General features: G+C 40.1%; 1 protein-coding gene across 8 annotated transcripts in view; it reads left to right on the forward strand.

Moving 5' to 3' along the window:
- The window catches only part of celf4 (CUGBP, Elav-like family member 4), a 93,112-nt gene that overhangs the window by 18,137 nt on the left and 56,279 nt on the right, over positions 1–18,696 (forward strand). For all 8 annotated transcript variants that reach the window (XM_084386683.1, XM_084386684.1, XM_084386680.1 and 5 more), the window contains exon 2: positions 13,726–13,808. Coding sequence is in view for 7 of the 8 variants with exons in the window: in XM_084386684.1 (XP_084242810.1) it covers positions 13,726–13,808 (83 nt within the window). In the remaining variant the exon portion in view is untranslated. The remainder of the gene's footprint in view (positions 1–13,725; positions 13,809–18,696) is intronic.

The following is an 18,696-nucleotide window of genomic DNA, read 5'->3' on the forward strand; positions in this document are numbered from 1 at the left end:
GGGTCTGTTGTTGGATGAGGTGTATGAGAGGCCCTTATGTCTGCAGCAGTGGCTCGTGATCGGTGGGGGGGCTGGGCTCTCTAGCACATCATCACTCATTTGCAATTTAATGGCCCCAGAGATCACCCTTTCCTCACCCCACCAGCCCATTCCCAGCATGGCAAAGCTTATTAGCAGAGGTTTTAAATAATAATAATCTCCAGTGAATCTACTGCGCTGTCCTTCCCCGTTTCGAGATGCCTGGTCAGCGGGGTCCACCGGGGTGGCACAAAAAAAGAGCTCTTTTGTTTATTTTGGCAGGGTTCAGATTGAACCAAGAGATGTCTATAATACCTGTTCATCTAAAATAATAAAATATTAATTTAGTTAATTAAGTTCTTAAAATAATTTGCTACCGGTAAAACATCTACTATAATATAATGAAATATTTGTGACTTATCTTTATTTGTTTATGTTGGAATTTGAATTGGCCACACCCTATCATTCTATTGTTCTATCTGTTGTCTATCTATATATTGTTCTATTATTTTATTTACATATTGTTCTATCTATCATTCATTTGTTTGTTCTATCCATCTATCTTATCGTTTGTTTGTTCTATCCATCTACTGTTGTTTGTTAGTTCTATCTGTCTATCTATCTATCTATCGGTTGGTCGTTCATGCGCACTGTCGTTCGTTCGTTTGATCTATCTATCTATCTATCTATCTATCTATCTATCTATCTATCTATCTATCTGTCATTAGTTTGTTCTATCCATCTATCTGTCATTTGTTTGTTCTATCCATTTATCTATAGGGTGTTCTATCTATCTATCATTTGTTTGTTAATTTGTTCTATCTATCTATCTATTTATCTGTCTATCGTTCATTTGTTCTATCCATCTATCTGTCGTTTGTTTGTTCTATCCATTTTACTATGATTTGCTCTATCTATCCATCTATCGTTTGTTTGTTCATTTGTTCTATCTATCTTATAGATCTATCTATCGTTCTGTGGCTTTCTAGTTACAGTTATATGAATTTCTTTAAATTACAATCATAGTTGATTCTGTTTGGAAATATATATTTTTTTGCAATTCTACTGGCATAAATATTAGACTCTTCATCTTTAAGAAATAAACAGTGTACTTTTGCTTAGTTTTTTTGTTTTGTTTGCTTTTTTAAGAAAGTGTCTTTCGTTAGTTTCAATCTATGACTCTGTTTTCCCTGGAGACCTCCAGTCGATGCAGACATATTTAGACCTGTCTGGAGGTAGCAGACTACATTATTACAAAGCCATAATGTTCTGTAGAGAACCATATTGTCCCAGGCTTTGATGACACTGATAACGATGACTGGCTAACAATGCTCCTTTTAGTAGGCAAATTACAGTCTATGCAAAGTATTCTCTCTTTTAATTCCCATGTCATACCCACGTGTAGTTGCACGCTGCTACACTACCTCGGATGCCCTGCCCGAGGGCATTAAATTCACAAAAAAAGACTTGAAATTGAAGCTCTGCAGTCCTACTTATTCAGGGAGAGAAAGATAGCATAGGGTTGCTCTGCCAAACGGATAAATATGACGAGTTTTGAGGATTGTAGAAACCGTGGGCCTCCTCACCCTGAGCAGCTTAGCTGTCCTCTTTTTAAAAGAGTGAGGAACATGGGTATCAGCGTGAAGCAGCCGCGAGGGCCTTCGTCTGTGTGCATGTGCAGGATTTTAGGAGAGCAGCCATAATGCTCTGTTTCCTGCAGAGAGTCAGCTTGACTTCCTGTCTGGGCCGCGCTCACATTGGAAACGTTATCGAGCGTGCGTTTGATAAAACATTGTCTGTTTACAAATCCTATTATGCACGTTTGCTGTGTCCTTGGAGTTGATTGCCGGTCCATGTTAGCTTTAGTAAACGTCTTAATTGCGTTAAATGGGTAGAAAAGCTGGCAGATTAGAAGCCATTAATGAGCGTTGTGTGAGCGAGCGTATTCCCGAGATGGCACTTTTGTTGGGGTTGGCAGGCGAGAAGGGAGAGAGTATGCCAGCGTCACCTTGAAACTCGAAAACACTGGAGAAACAGGTCATTGTGTCTCTGCTGAAAAAAGGTACACATCGCTCTCCCTCGCTTTCTCACTCGCTCTCTGCACCCTTTACAATCTCTTTGGATTCTCTCCCTCCCTCTCGCTCTCTCTTTCCATCTGAACAGTAGATAAGCTCACTGAGGGAGAGTTTAAAGGACTCTCCATTTGTGTATAAATAGCTTAGGATGAATTATTGAGGGACCCAGGGTTACTAATAATCCCCCTGGACCCATCCGACAATGACACAGAAGATAGAGGGAAAACAATTACGCTGGGTTTCTCCTGAGGAGGACTGGGTGGAAAGATGGAGGAGGAGAGGGGGGTGCAGACGGAGACGCCGCAGAAGCCCCTCACCGGCTTCCCGTCTTGGCTAATAAAGCCAATTAAGTCGGCAGAATCAATGGGCATGCGAGCGGTCCCGGAAAGAGGAAGCATAATGATTCATGTCCTCCACCCGGAACGTCCCGTCCCTTTTGTCCACGCGGCCAGGAGGACAGCGGGACACTGACGGGATGAGACAAGAGGACCGTGGGGGAATATTAAGGAGCTGTTTGTGTCTGCTGGTGTCAATGCAAGGACGGCACAGAAAGGGTGAGAGGTGCAGACGGACAGGCCGGTCACCCTGCCATGCGCTCGCTCGCTTTCGGCAGGACGGTCTCTGCTCTCTGGTCTGTCTGCGCTTCAGCTCTAGCAGGTGGATCTTGGGTACGTCTCAAAAGCCGGAAATATAATTTATTCCTGTGATGCCAAAGCTGAATTTTCAGCATCAGTACTCCAGTCTTCAGTGTCACATGATCCTTCAGAAATCATTCTAATATGCTGATTTGATGCTCAAGAAACATTTATTATTTTTAATAATCAATTAATGTTGAAAACAGTTGTGCTGTTAAATACAGTATTGATACTTTTTTTTCAGGAAAAGTTCAAAAGAACAGCAATTCTTTATTTGAAATAAAAATGTTTTGTAACATAAGACTTTCTGATCAATTTAATGCATTCTTACTGAATAAATGTATTCATTTCTTTCTTTTTTTAAAAATGACAAAGTTTTGAAGTGTAATGTATGTCGGTTATTCTCTGGATTTGTCACATATCGCAAGGTTCATGGCGTTGTGTCTTAATAAAAGACTTGCAAGAACCTCAAGTGGTCAAGTCTTGTGTCTTGAATTTGCAAACTCTTCAAGCGCAATTGTACATTCCACTTTGTTATCAGAGTTATGCCTTTGAAATATTCAGTACTTCATCTAGATGGATCTGACCAAAAAGTCAAAAGGTTGTCTGCAGAACTGAAAGTGCACACAATCATTTAAATGAGCTTTCACTTTGTTGCAGAATATACCAAAAGTCAAAAGTTTGGCTTGTTACTCTACAGATGATTTATAGAGCAGATTGCAGCTCTGAATGATTTTATTAGTGACAGAAATGGTCGTGCATGAAAACTTTCAGGGCTAAAGCCCACTCGTAGCATTGCCCATCTCCCCGACCCTGCCAGTGGGAAGGACGTTGATTTGTAAACCGCTGTGAAATGCCACATTACTGGTTTTGATTAGTCCTGTGGCTTGGCAGCACATTTACGTAAACCTTGACTTTACTGCTTTCCTACATGACATCTCGCTAACAAGCTCTCGGTATTAAACACACACTCCCTCACATCTTTTCTCTAACAATACTATATTTGGTAAGCCAAAGATATTTTCTACCCTCTTTTAGTGCAACCTTCAGTTCTTGTATTTCAGAGCCTGGCAGACGGGCTTATCCTTGATACTTCGGTGAAGCCCCACAGAGCCAGGATGTAATTGACTGTCCACTTTTGAACACCACACGACTGAATTTTCTATTATCTGTCCAAAAGGTGATGTAAATTCAATTCAAAAAGGCTTGGTTGAATTAAGCAGTGTGTGCGTTTGAGAAAAGAAGGTAGAGAGAAATTGAAAGACCTGCCTTATAGTGTTACACGGTATGTATCGGATGTGTGAAGATGTATTCATGAGCATAAATGTAAAATTGTCGTGTCGTGAATGTGATTGCGCCGCTGTCCCAGCGGTTGTCTGTGCACGTGTAGGTTTGTGTTTATAGTCCCTATGTATTGTACGTTAATGCATGTGTGTGTGGTTGTGTGAACAAACAAGTAAATGAGTTACTTGTGAGACTGTTAACACACATGGTGTTGAATAGGTGTTGGAAGAGTGTGGAGCTGTATTTATTGCATTTACTGTAGTGTGTGTTCATACTGTCTCTGGGTCCTTTGGGAGTATGGAGTTGGGGGGGGGACTGTGTCCTAATGATGCGTTTTCTACACCATTGATTCAGTAGCTCTGCTCCACAGTAAATCCTTCATTAGAGCCCAGGCTTTTTCCTGCACCAATCGATTCACAGAACTTACAGCCGTTCCTCTTTTCTCCTGTCCTCCGTTCTGCGCTCGTCTCCATTCCTCTGTGCTCCTCGTCTTTCCTTTCTTTTCCCTTTTCTAAAGACAATAAAAGTGAATAGAGTTCTTTCTTTGTATCTGTCTGTCTGTATGTATGTCTTTCTTTCTGTCATTCTGTCTGTTTGTCTGTCTGTCTGTCTGTCTTTGTGTCTGTCTTTCTTTCTGTGTCTGTCTTTCTGTATTTCTGTCTGTTTGTCTGTCTGTCTGTCTTTCTTTGTGTCTGTCTTTCTGTGTCTGTCTGTATTTCTGTCTGTTTGTCTGTCTTTCTGTTTGTCTGTTTGTATGTCAGTCTTCTTTTCTTTCTGTCTGTCTGACTGTTTGTCTTCTTTTCTTTCTGTCTTTCTTTCTTTCTGTCTGTCTGTCTGTCTGTCTGTCTGTCTGTCTGTCTGTCTGTCTGTCTGTCTGTCTTTCTTTCTTTCTTTTTGAAAATTTTGGGAACATTTTAACATTTTTCCCAACATTTTGAATGGTAGTGTATGTCACGTCATTGGGGAGTTCAGCTCATATGCCATCTCAAGGTTCTTCTTTTTCTCCCTGGCAAGGGATTCAGCAGAGGGGAACCCAGGTTTAGTATTAAAGCCCATTAGAAATGCATCCACCGACCTCCTCAAATATTCCCTCACACTACCACTTCATTCCACTGGAATAATGTCACTCAAGGAGAGGACTCATTAGTCCCAGAAACAGCTCCTGAATATTTAAGGCCTATTTTATTGAATCAAAAAAGAAAAGCTTGACATGGTTTCGGCACAGTAATTGAAGATCTCGTTCTCTCTTACTTTCTCTTTCTCTCTCTCAGATTACTCTCTGAGCTCATATTGCTGTCTTCAAAGTGCATTTTTATTTAATCAGGTGGTTACTGCGTCCAATTAAATATTTTAAGAAGACATGTTGTTTGGAGCTGGGGGCAGGGCGGAGCGGCGCAAAGGTGTCCTGGAGTATTTCAGGAGACCTTGAATTCTCAGACTTTTGGAGGACAGTTTATTCAAATTACCCATGGTGTACGGGGATACTCATGTTAAAGGGAGGAGGGAAAACCTTGGGAATTTGGTACTACTACCTTTGCTCAATCTCTACCACCACAAAAGCGATGCACACTATTGCAGACACAGGCACGGCAACTAAAATGACGTGAACAAACATGACAGTGCTTGGAAACACTTTTTGGAACAATAAATGTTTGATCAGCAGCACATATTGATCTGAGCACACACAAACCACAGCTGGAAATGTCTCCTCTTACCTGGTGTGTTTGTGCCAGTTTGTTATTTGGTTGTTTTTGGTGCACCAGTGATTATTGTCAAAACTGTCTTGGGTTATTGCCCTCACAGAAACTTTTGAAGATGAATGCTTCTTTGGCCAGATGATCAATTGGATTATTTGCAGTGGCAGGTATAAATAATGACAGTAATAAGCAAAAACAAGTGAAGGAGCAGCTATAATTTATTATTCATATCATGAATCCCAATTATTATAAATGACGCCTGCATTATTCCATTGCCCTCTCTTTTACTCTCGAAACCTGTTGTGCAAATAAAAACCAGAAGGCTTCTAGTGAAATACTAATTCAATAGTAAATTGGCTACTGAAACCACCACTTTTGATTTGAGATATATAGCCTACACTATTCGGTGCATGTACTGTACTTAAATCGCAATGTCTGTGGTTACAGAACATTGATATTTCCATTTCCATATCAAAATTTTTATGTATTTAGAGGGATTTGTTTACAGGTTACAACTGTATTTGTGTTATTGACATTTTCTACGCATTCTTTAAAATGTGAAAAAGCTGAAGAATTCCAGTTCATTCAGAGGAGTAGAACAACAACATGTGGCAATGTGTTTTACTTCTCTTTAAAAGTGTTAAACATATTTTTTGTGTAATATTACATGAAAAGATGTGCAAAGTTATAATTCTGAGCAATGCAAGTTATTACAGTGATTGCAAGGTGAACACTGTATTGAAATTCCTCTTCTTCTTTTTTTTCTCTACAATTAATTCAGCCCGAACCACTTAAACTTTGTTTCCATGCTTCCATTATCATTGCAATCGATTTAACAATGATGATGTCATTATAATATGTACACGCTCAATTATGATTGGCCTTGCATTATTTCACATATAGAATCGGCCCCTTTTTTCTTGCATGTTTAAACTGAAAGAACCGTGATGCATGTGTTGGTTCTCATGCAGTGTGACTGAACACGAGATGTTCTGAATGCCATGACACAGCAACTACTGACTAAAACCTAAGCTTGTCTAAACTATAATACAAATTCTTTTGCAGCCTTGCAAGCACGAGTATTTCCTTCATGAAATCCCTTTTTTCTTTTTCTTTTTTTGGCAATTGCTCATCACAAAGTCTGACCAAGGCACTGTGAATAGAGTCAGGGCCAGTGATCACCATGGTGACTGGGATGCAGTGCTGAAATACACAAGATATGTGTCACCAGTAATGTGCAACTGATAAAGGGCTTCGTAGGATGGCGTTTTCAAAAACAACTTCTAAATATGCACATTTAAGTCAAGCATATGGTCTATGGAAGTCACAACCCTTCAGTCTGTTGTTAAAATAACTTATACTGGAACATTTGTGGAGACAGAAAGTTAGCACTTGTAACCCCAAGAATGGGAGTCAGTCCTCCCAACTAGTCAGCCCTTGATGCCAGCACATAAAAAGATTGGTTTATTTTGATGACGAACAGCTACATTAATACAACTAATTCATTATTATTGTATTTCAATATAAGGCTAAATGTATTTCTAATCCAGATTAGATTTCACTAGTTGATTTTGAATTTGATAGGGTAGAAACATTGATTCATTTAATTGCTGACCTAAAAAAAAAAGCTTTTCTGAAAGCATCCAGGGTGGTGACAGTTGAGTAAAGACACTTTGGCCACATTTTGTTAACTTCGGATGATTTGTATCATGAGCATTTAAGATTAATTTAATTGTTTCTCTATCATTCTTTCTGCTTATTTACTTTGCTTCTGTATCTCCAGCTTTGTGTGTGTGTGTCCATGTGTCCATCCCTTAAGGGTGTCTGCAGAAGGAGAGCTAAGACGCTAGTTGTAGGACACTAGTGGAGAGTGTTCACAGAACATCTCGGTTACATATGTAACCCTCGTTCCCTGAAGGAGGGAACGGAGACGTTACGTCAGTGACTGACAAAATGGGGGTTTCGCTAGAGAGCCCTATCATCTTCGAGTATTAGAAAACGAGCCAATGGTATAAAAAGGAGCCGAGAGTGCTATCTCGCATTATGTTACCTGCTGAGGAGCCGAGGCTGTGCGCCCCGGCCATTTCAGCAGTACAGCGGAAGTGGTATGCGGACGTAACCTCTCCGTTCCCTCCTTCAGGGTTACATATGTAACCGAGACGTTCCCTTTCAGTCAGTCACTAAGGGTTACGTCAGTGACTGACGAAATGGGGGTTCCAATCTAATCTCACTACTGCGGCTGTCTTCCAGTGTCTTGAGCTATGCAACCTCGAGATGGCAAGAGGAGTCTTGCCGAGAAAAAGACACGTGCTCGGAGGAGACTTACCGTGGAAATACACGTGTGGGGGTTGCCCAACCGGGGAACCATGCACATGGAGGCACCTAACCGATCACGAGGGCTGACCAACCAGGCTCTGTGCCTGGTAAGCCAAGACAATGGCGTCCACTCTCCAGTGAGACAACCTCTGCTTGGAGAGAGCCTTTCCCTTCAGCTTCCCACCGTAACAGACAAAGAGCTGGTCTGAGGTCCTGAAACACCGCATTCTGTCTATGTTAGCACGAAGGGCGCGTACTGGACAGAGCAGTGCCAAGGCTGGGTCTGCCCCCTCCAAGGGCAGCGCTTGCAGGTTCACCACCTGATCTCTGAAGGGAGTGGTGGGAACCTTGGGCACATATCCAGGCCGGGGTCTCAAGATGACGTGAGAGTTAGCCGCCCTGAATTCCAGGCGTCAACCGAAAATGCCTGCAGGTCCCCTACCCTCTTGATGGAGGCCAAAGCAACCAGGAGCGCCGTCTTCATGGAGAGGTACTTTAGCTCGACTGAGTGCAATGGCTCAAAGGGAGCTCTCTGCAGCGCAGATAGAACAAACGAGTTCTCTCAGCCACCCGCATATCAGGGCCCCAGTGTACCCTTTGGCCGCGTGCCGTCGAGGGCAGAGAAGGTTGAGGACGCCACTGGGCCGCGAGAAGTCAACGGGGACTTCCACGACCTGGTGACCTCCTGATGCAATTCCGGGAAGAAAGGCACTGGGGACGGGTGCTGACGGGTGCCAGCACGCGCCGCCCCAGGAACCAATCATCCAGGAGGGCAGCGGGCACCACTCCAAACCGATGCTCTCAGCTGCCCGGGCAAGCATAGCTGTCAGCTCTGGATCCGACTCGGACAACACTGGCACTCCCGAGGGAGGCAACTCAGCCGAATCCTCATCCCCGGAAGAATCAAGCCCGCCTTGTGATGCTGTGAGTGACATTGCATCATCCACCGGAGCCCCAAATGAGACACTGGGTCCCCGAGAGGAACCAGACTCACCCGGAAGTTCCACGGCTTGCGATGTGCAGGGGGCCCGAGGAAGACTCGTCGGGTTGTTCCATACCGTAACCCTCAGATCACCCTGGCCACCAGCCAAAGTATCCCCTCTCAAGGAGGAGATAGATTGGGGTGTGGCAGAGGGGACTCTACCTCCATGGAGGTCATTGAGTCTTGATTTTAACACCGCGATGGTCATGTTCCCACAATGAGAACATGACTCATCCACGAGCGCTGCCTGAATGTGATTAAAGCCCAAACACGCTAGACATCTCGTGACCGTCAGGCGGATGGACCATGCGTCCACATCCAGATCAAAAGCAGCTCTTTAAAAAAAAAGGAAAGCTCTCTTTAGAAGTGCTGAAGCGCCCAGAGGGAAACACGAGCCGCGTGCAAAGTCACTGCACAGACGAGCAGCAGGACCGTGAATCTGCTGAAACGCACCATCACACCAACACCAACTGAAGAGAGACACTCGTTGCTGTAGAAGACGAAGAAAGCACATAAACACTTCGGCTCCGAAGCAGAAACATAATGCGAGATTGCACTCACGGCTCCTTTTATACCAACACGGTGGGGCAGAGTTCGCGATGCAAATTCCGCAGACCCATGGTATTTTCATACCATTGGCTCGTTTTCTAATACTTGAAGATGATAGGGCTCTCTAGCGAAAAACACCCATTTCATCAGTCACTGACCTAACTCGTAGTGACTGACTGAAAGGGAATCCTGGTGATCTTATCTTTTCTTTACTTCCCTTTCTCCTTCTTTCCTTCATCCTTTCTTCTCTCTTGTGCTGCAATTTTCACAGCATGCATGAGGGAGTGAATTGTCCCCCCAATAAATTTGTCTTGTTTTATAAATTTAAGTCAAGAATTTAGTAATGAATTGCCTTGTAAATATTTTGGTGCAAATTCATCACTTGGTATGAAACTTTCTAGTTAAATTATATACACTACAGTTCAACAGTTTGGGATCACTACAATTTAAAAATATATATTTTACCAAAGATTATCCATTTCAAATAAATGCTGTTTTTTTTTGTTTTTTTTTTTTTACTTTCTATTCATCAAAGAATCTCTAAAATGTATCACAGTTTCCACAAAAATATTAAACAGCACAACTGTTTTCAACATAAAAAATGAGATAATAATAAAAAAAAATTCTTGAGCACCAAATTAGCATATTTCTGGATTCTTGGGCTTATGCATTTTATAGTAATATTGTTTCATTTTTTTAATTGCAAGAACATTCCGTTTGATTTTGTAAGATAAAAATGTTGCTTCTGTGTTTGGTTGCCATTTGATGTCTAATATAAAATCTGGATTTTGAAGCAAAAACATTTAGAACCACTGGAAGTTTCTCAAATTAATTTTTTATTTGTTTGTTTGTTTTATTTTTCCAGAGTGCTTTGAGACGTGCCCTGATGTTCAAAAGAAACCTACGCCTCTGACAAACCCCTACATTACCATCCGACCGTTGTGTTTTATCTTCCCTGCTCCCTTTGTACTTTTGTATTTTCTTTTCTCTCTTGCATTTTCTCTCTGTTGTCTTTAAAGTGCTGTCTTGACCAGACGGAAAGAAACAATATTGCTTTTAGAGGACAAACAAATAGAGGTTCTCCATTATCTTTCCGTTCATCCCGTATATTTGTGCGCGTTCGCCTGTGTGTGCGCCCCGGTGCTTGTCAAGTGGGACAGGGAAGCATGCACAAGTGTCCCATGAGAGCTCTAGCCCGTTCTATAACATGACAGGCCCTCAGAGGAGCACGCCAAGCTGTCACACTGAGCTCTCCCCAACGCTAATGAGTCAGAGTTAATTAAAAATCCCAGGCAGGACTGCGGGAGACACACACATCGACGCACACACATATATACGCAAGCGTACATGCGCTCACCCAACCTGGCCAGGGTTAAACACACAGAGTGGACAGCGGGGAAGAATATTGCTGATTCATGCTCTAGCCTCAGGGGGCCGTGTGTGAACGTCAGTGCGTGTGTCCCTTGTGTGTGTTTAGCGTCCCTGCGGCCTTTCTGAGGCCACTTTTCTTTTTAGTATCCACTAAAATAGCTACTAAAGTAGTTAGCTACTAGACGGAGCCGATAGCCTTGTGGGCAGCGCTTCGACCGAGTTCGAGTCTCGGATCCTGTTTACACATGGTATTAAGAAGCGTTTTGGTAGATCAGATCACAAGTGGACGACGCTAAATGCAGGTGTAAATGGGGTCTAAAACGTTTTGAGCTTGTCCACTTTCGACCACGTCCAGAGGTAGTCGAAAACGCATTTGACCGAATTGCTTTGGTACTGTAGACGCTCATGTGGTCGAATGCGTTCGAACAGCCACAAAAGACCGTCTACTCACTGCCAACTGACCTAATGCATAAACACAATGGGAAGCGCGGTGTAGCCAGATGGGATTTAAACTTTGTCGGCTCGAGACCCAAGTTTGGTTTGAAGACGAAAAATGTACCAAGCACAATGTTCTCTCCATTCCTGATTTCAAGCACTCGCGGCTATCCGAGCAGAAACGAAAGCTGCTGCTCTCTGTGTGTTTTTACATCGTCTCCGGGCGCGTTCATATGTAAATTGCGCGAGCTTATTTTGTGCATTAGATCGAAAGATCTGAAAAAAATATATATAATTTCCCACCCATTATAGACCCTCCCCTCGAAGAAATCAGGACAGAAGTGGTTGAAAGTGGACAAATGACGTATTAAAACACCAGGTGTAAACGAGAATGTGTCTCCCTCGTCTACTTGTGATCCGATTGGCCAAAACGCATCTTAATAACAGGTGTAAACAGGGCCTGAGATTAATAAATGCTGTAGAAGTATTTTTAATTTTTAGTTCATGTTAACTCTTATATTTAACTAAAGGTAACGAAGAAACTTTATTGTAAAATGCTACCAAAATCTCATATAAAAGTTTTTTTTTACAATAGCTGTAGAAGCTGTGGTTAATTTTTGTATTTGATTTTGATTGGTTTTCTTTCATCACCAAAATGGTTTTATGTGTCTTTTTTGTTAAAAAGAAAAGATTAGCACCTTGCTGCAACAAGGGTTTGTTTGAAAATAAATTTGTTTTAATTTTCCATTTTGGTTAGCAATCAGGCTTTCCATCTTATCGTCGTTTGTGACACTATTAGCATGCAGGCGGAAATGTCAGCGGCAGATTATCATGTTTACTCAGCATATTAATATATTAGCATTTTTTTAATATTAATGCAAGATTAGCATAAACATTAGCATCCATTAACATTCTTTTGCATATTCAAATTTGCTTACCTCATGTACAAATGCGACGCTAATCGTTTCAGCTTTTGTTCAGTGGTTATTCCACTCAATTCCTATCCCAGTGGGATTTTTTGATTAAGTTGACGCTGAAAAGATTCATGGTTGTTTTTAGCAAACTACTTTAGCGGGGTGAGATTAGCATCGTATGAGAGTGAGTGCTTGTTCGAAGAGCTGGATGTTAACACAAACTCACATTGATGCACGTTAGGGCAGATGTTCCGAGGAGGGACAGGAAGATTGTCGTCTTGTCACAATGAACTTAAAGACTGAGGCGTGAGTTGCAGCAGGCCATGAAAGCTGAGAAAAGATCCTATCGCATCAGACTGATGAACTTTCTTGCCATCTCATTCTTTCTTACAGATTTCCTCCATGCTGTTGTCGTTGTTTGGCTTATCCTTTCATCATGCAGTAAATTTTGTTAATTCACTCCTGCTATTTGCAAATCTTGTTTTTTAAGGAACTGCCTCTTGCCCTTTTGAACCAGTGCTGCATTGTCTCTTAAATCTCACATTTGTTGATGTACACAAGTACATGTGTTTTTGGTGCTCTGTAATGTATTGAATATTGTGGTTGTGAATTCTGATCATTTAATTGGCATTTAATATTATCTATATAGCTGCCTAGTATTTTGTTGAAATCCCAGAAGCATCATTCACATGACTAATGAATATTTATGATTTTTTTTTTCATGGAGTTACAATTGTTATTGCATATATAACAAAAAAATGTTTTAATGTATAACACATTTAAAATTTGATGAGAAAAATTGTTTTATTATTGCGGCCAGTAAAAATGTAATTGCCAGTAAAAAAAAATTACAAAAAAAAATTATATATATATATATATTTTTTTTTTTACGCTGTGATTTCAAACCAAGCAGGTTTTTGTACATAAAAATGTTCAAGCCTGAGTGTACTTTAAGCAGATAATATTGTGAAAAGTGCTAGTATGAATGCTATTTTTTACAAAAAATAATGATCAGCTATTTTTACTGGCCAAAAAATCCCAAACAGTGCATCCTTATTGTCTGTCAAATTAATGAGCAAGCATGCACATTCATACACTGTTAAATGTTGATACCAGCAAGGCCTTGTAGCCAGAAAATTAAAAGAAGCTGCATATTTTCTTCCACATACACACACACACACAATGTATTTGCGCACATTCTCCGTCTTTCTCTGGGGAGCATAAGTGTGTATGGCTCTGGGCATGTGCTCAGAACATCTTCATCTCTCTTCTTTCTTTTATGTCTCTGTGTCTGCTACACAAATGTAATAATGTTGTGTTTCTTTCCTGGTTTGGCAAAAACAATGTGAAGGTAGAGAGCCCAGCTCCACTCAAACGGACACCTGCTTGTGTCTCAACCTCTCTGACCTGTCTTTAATTTATCTCTGTCTCTGTTATTTCCTCTCTCAGGCTGTGCCTTCCTCACATACTGTGCAAGAGAATCGGCGCTAAAAGCTCAGACCGCGCTTCACGAGCAGAAGACGCTACCTGGGGTAGGTCATCACGGTCAAACACAAACATAAACATGCAAAAAAACACATGCACGCTACAACAAATGGGTAGTTGGCATAAAATACTTTTGGGAAGTTTTCCATGTGACCTGCTATTATAGCATATTATTATATGCATTTTGGTGTTATTTTTATAGCTTATATTAATTCAGGATGCATTATAGGATGCATTAAATTGATCAAAAGTAATGTAAATATGTTTAAAATGTTACAAAAGACTTCTATTTAAAATAAATGCTGAAAATGTGCTGCTGTTTCCACAAAAATATTAAACAGAACAACTGTTTTCTACATTGATAATAATAAAAAAATCTGCATATTAGAATGATTTCTGATGGATCACACTTTTGTGATTATCCTTTGTCATTACAGGAATAAATTACATATACATTAATTTTAAAATCTATTAAAACAGAAAACTGTTATTTTATATATTTTATAAATTAACGTGTATAAAATATTTCAAAATATTAGTGTTTTACTGTACTTTGATCAAATAAAAAATAGTGCAGTGCTATGTGTCAACTACCCAATTTATATGTAATACATTTTACATTTAAACATATTGTATGCAGGTTTGGCTAGAAGATTTATTAGTGTGTGTTTTTTGTCGCATATCTCAAAAAGATAGCCCTCAAAAAGCGCTAACTCTTCTTTTTTGGCTTGCATTTTCAATCCCGTTCCCTCGCTTCTCATACTCTTCCTTCCTTTTCCTCTTCATCTCTCTCTCTTTCTTTCTGGAAGAGCCTTGTACCCAAGGGCAAGAACTACACAGCACCACATTAGAGCTGGCCTATTTATAGTGTCTTTTAGTGTTTTAGTGAGCATGTGTGTGTGTGTGCAATCGTGCCGTATGAATGTCTGCAGGCACGTGTGTGTGTGTGTATGTCTGTATGTGAATGTTTTACTATGTCACTCCTTTTTAGGTTCTGTACGAACTTGCTGTCCCACTCTAACATTGTCTGGTTGCAGTGTGTGTGTGTGCGGCGTGTGTGTTTTGAAGTTTCTCCGTAAGCTCTTGCTCAGCTCGGTTTGGTGTGTTCTGTTTTAATGACGCCTCCAGGGAGAATGACAGTTGCCGTGGCGAACGGAATGCCTTTGATGCGAGTGATTATGACATCATAGATGTTGAATGCAAGGGGAGTCACTTTGCTGTAGTTCCACTTCCTTTCTCTTAGTGCAAAGAATATTCACTCTGTAAAAGCGCGCACACAGCCATACACGTTTCGTTCATCCGCCCCCATCCCGCCATGAGCGTGTAAGTCATCATGTTAGATGTTGACTGTAATAAGAAAAACCCTTGATCGTCTTATTACGAGCACATCTATTTGCACGAAATGCAAACGCAGCAGCAGCAAATGAATTCAATCGAAGGCTCTGCCTATCACAAATGTTTCATAAGAATACTAATTACCCAGAGGAACATTTTATCGCTCGGTTTGCTCATTCAGAGCTCAGGAGACTTAATAGAGTTCTTGGTTGTCTTTGTCTCGGATGTCTCTCCTATATTTCCATAATAGATGTAAAGAGGTGTAAATGAGACGTATAGTATGAGTAAAGATGTGAAATGAATGTGGATAGTACAGCTGAGATCATTTGAGTTTGGGAGAATGTAATGAGAAATGTTTGAGCTCATATTGAGATCTGGTAACACTGTAAATACTTTATTACTGTATACTTATTATAAAAATCATGTGCAAACTATTAGTTTATAGTTAATTAATAGTTTATAAACTGTAGTTAAAACATTAATAGACAATACACAAACAGTGAGTTCTTCGTTCATTGTCACTGTAATGAACTAATTATGATTGTTTAATTAGCTCATTTATAAAGAGTTAGATAATGCTTTGCTAACAACTTATTAACCGTAATTAGTTCTCACTTTAGATTAGGTCACAAAATATCAGAAAAAAATCATTAATTAAGTGCTTTAAACCGACCTTTATTAGACATTAATTACATTAGTATTAAGAGTTCCTTAAAATGTTTACAAATACCCAAAAAAATAACAATGCTGTCAATAGGAAATACAAATACTCATTATATCACATTGTTAAAGGATTAGAGGTAGGTTTAGGGGATAGAATGTATAGTTTGTACATTCTTGTAGAATAAGCCATCGTGGCCACTTCGAAATTGAGTAACACATTTTTATTGGGAATGATAAATGCTTAAGTAAACAAAGAAAGAGGGACAGAGAGAGAAAGGAGAATAAATAAGTCTGAAGTGATGAAAAAGTCATTGGAACCTTTTATGTGTTTTATCTGCAGGAGAATCTTGAGCCATCCTCCATCTCCTTTCCTTTCTTTCTCTTTGTCCCCCTTCTCAGCCTTTATGCAGTAATCTCTCTCATTTTTCCACTTCACTTGACAGCTTGATGGTTTTTAGGAAAGTGGTTTTTATGTTAGAAAGTTCTGTCAAGTGCAAGAAGGCCTCCCAAGTTCAAGTCTGGAAGAGATAGAAAGAGCCAAAAAGAGTGGGCTGTTCTTGGACCTTCATTCGCTCCAAATGAATGATGAAAAACACATTTGCGCCTGTTAGCTTAAAGCCCGACTCTCTGTGACAGTTTCTTTTGTTTTGTGCGGGATCCACTCCGACTAAAATTGCACAAGCATTTATATTGTGCTTATCGAGCATTTCTGCCATATTTGACATCACAATATTGCAGCTATAAAGAAATGCAGGACAGAATATAGTGTTTATAGGTGTAATTTGGTTTAAGGTGTATTACCTACTGGTATGATACAGAAAATCAGCCGTTTGCACCTTATATTTTTTCTGGGTTATTACATTTAGGTATATTATCATTTGTCATATTTCCCGGGCTATATTCTACACATTTATATTTTGCATAATGTTATTTAATGGTCTTAATTTAGTTTTATAAAAGCAATTTTGCACCCTTTCTGACTTTTACAAAATAAACCAGCTGTTTTGGTACTGTCTCTTTTAAGACTTTTATTTGTAAATTACTCAGGATTGATTCATGAAGTTGCTGATAACTAAATAGCCATTTATAAGTAAACACGGGTGATCATATGTTAATGTGCTAGGATTTTTTGAATAACATTTTGCACATATCGAAGCTTAAAGTGTAACTTCACCGTTTTCAACCCTCTTTGTATTGTTACAGTGTCGTTAGTATATGTAAATAAACAGTGTTTACTCGTTCTTCATGCTACCTGGACCGAGAAATTCACATTTGTCAGCAAAAGTCATTTTTACAGCTCCAGGGCTATCGTGAAAACTACAGATTATACTATACCGCATTTTTGTATCCCGGATCGGATCGACAGAGGGTTGTTAACAGAACAGTTGTTGGAAGAGTAGGTATCGCTGAAAATTGTATCATACTTTGTCTACTCTTTAAACCGAATTATGGTAAAAATAGAACACTATGGCAGCAGCTGTCTTACCTGTACGTGACGGCATTTTGCACATTTGTTGGGTTGGGCGGTTTCTTTCAGTTTTTCCCCTCTGTTTGCCCTAAAACACTGTGTGCGTAGTCATTCGGTTTGAAATATTGACTACAAACATGGTCAACATTTCAAACTGGATGATTTTCCACTTTCAAATAGATTTTCCGTCTCGGCGTTCTCTCCGTATTTACGATTCTTTGCAGCCTTTAGCCAATGACTGCAACTTGCTGGAAACCAAAAATAACTTGCTCCCACTAAACGTTATTGCACCCAGGAACAATAAAAGTCGGCACCATTGTGACTAAAAGTTTGCTAAGAGGTATTTTCTACTAAAGCAAGGCGGTATTTGATGATAAGCATATCCATAGCAGACTGGTGGGCGTGGCCATGGACTTGCAGGTTTCCATCCTATTTGGCAAAAGGGAAGACAACAGCCATTTTTCTCTGTTTTCTATGGTCAGGTATCACCAAATCCTGGTCAAGTTTTATTGAAAGGCCATTTTGCCAGTGGTATTACATCAAAAAGAACAAAGAAAATCCTGTTTTCTTAAAGTACATAGCCAGCCAGTGTTCAAAACTATCTGCTTGGTTTAGCTCGATTCTAAACGGTATGATTGTAATGTTTTTAATTCCAGTGGTACTGGTGGATTTCCGCAGGAAATTCGAGCATGTCTTTGCGTCATTACGTCACATCTGTACACATAAAGAAGGTGTCTCGGCTAGTAGGCTATATTGCGTGTGAGGATGTTGGAGGTGGAGATTTATAGCCTTTTCTCACAGCACTTGATATAATTAAACTTATCAATTTGTGTGACAACTGGAGATTTACCCGTTATAAAATGCAAAAGACTTCGGACTTCGGAGTGGCTACAGAAAAAAAGAGACTGCAACCAGGCCCACGCGAAAACAAGGATAAATATCGGAAGGGCATTAAATGTAGTCATGCAATGCTGATATTGTTAACATAAAAAATTTGAGAACAAAGTATAATTTGCACGGTTTGACGTGATATGATAAGCGGTCGTTAGATTTAATCAGCGCGATTTACTGCAATGCTTTTTTCCCTTAGTTGGTCAGAACAAAAGTGGATGTTACTTACTTGTTCAGGTGACATTTTCTGGTGAAAATTCTTATGTTGGTCATACTTCCAAAAAGTAGAATCTGTGATTGCGAATGATCCACACCGGCGCGACGACTGACAGCCGCACATTCTCCTCAAAACATTGGATTCATCCGCGCTGTGCCGTGCCGAGGAACAACCCAAGTAAAGTTGATAATTCCGCGAATAACTGCAATTGCAGATTTCGAACAGAGATGGCGACAAAGAGGAAAACCTACAGACTGCAGATTTAAATTATGGCCCTTTTAAAATGACATTTATGACAGTTCCTGCGGTATTTGTGGCATGTTAAACTGACACTTTTTCTATCTTATTATATTTTTAAATA

The sequence above is a fragment of the Rutilus rutilus genome (genome assembly GCF_951802725.1).
Source record: "Rutilus rutilus genome assembly, chromosome: 18".
Taxonomy (NCBI): domain Eukaryota; kingdom Metazoa; phylum Chordata; class Actinopteri; order Cypriniformes; family Leuciscidae; genus Rutilus; species Rutilus rutilus.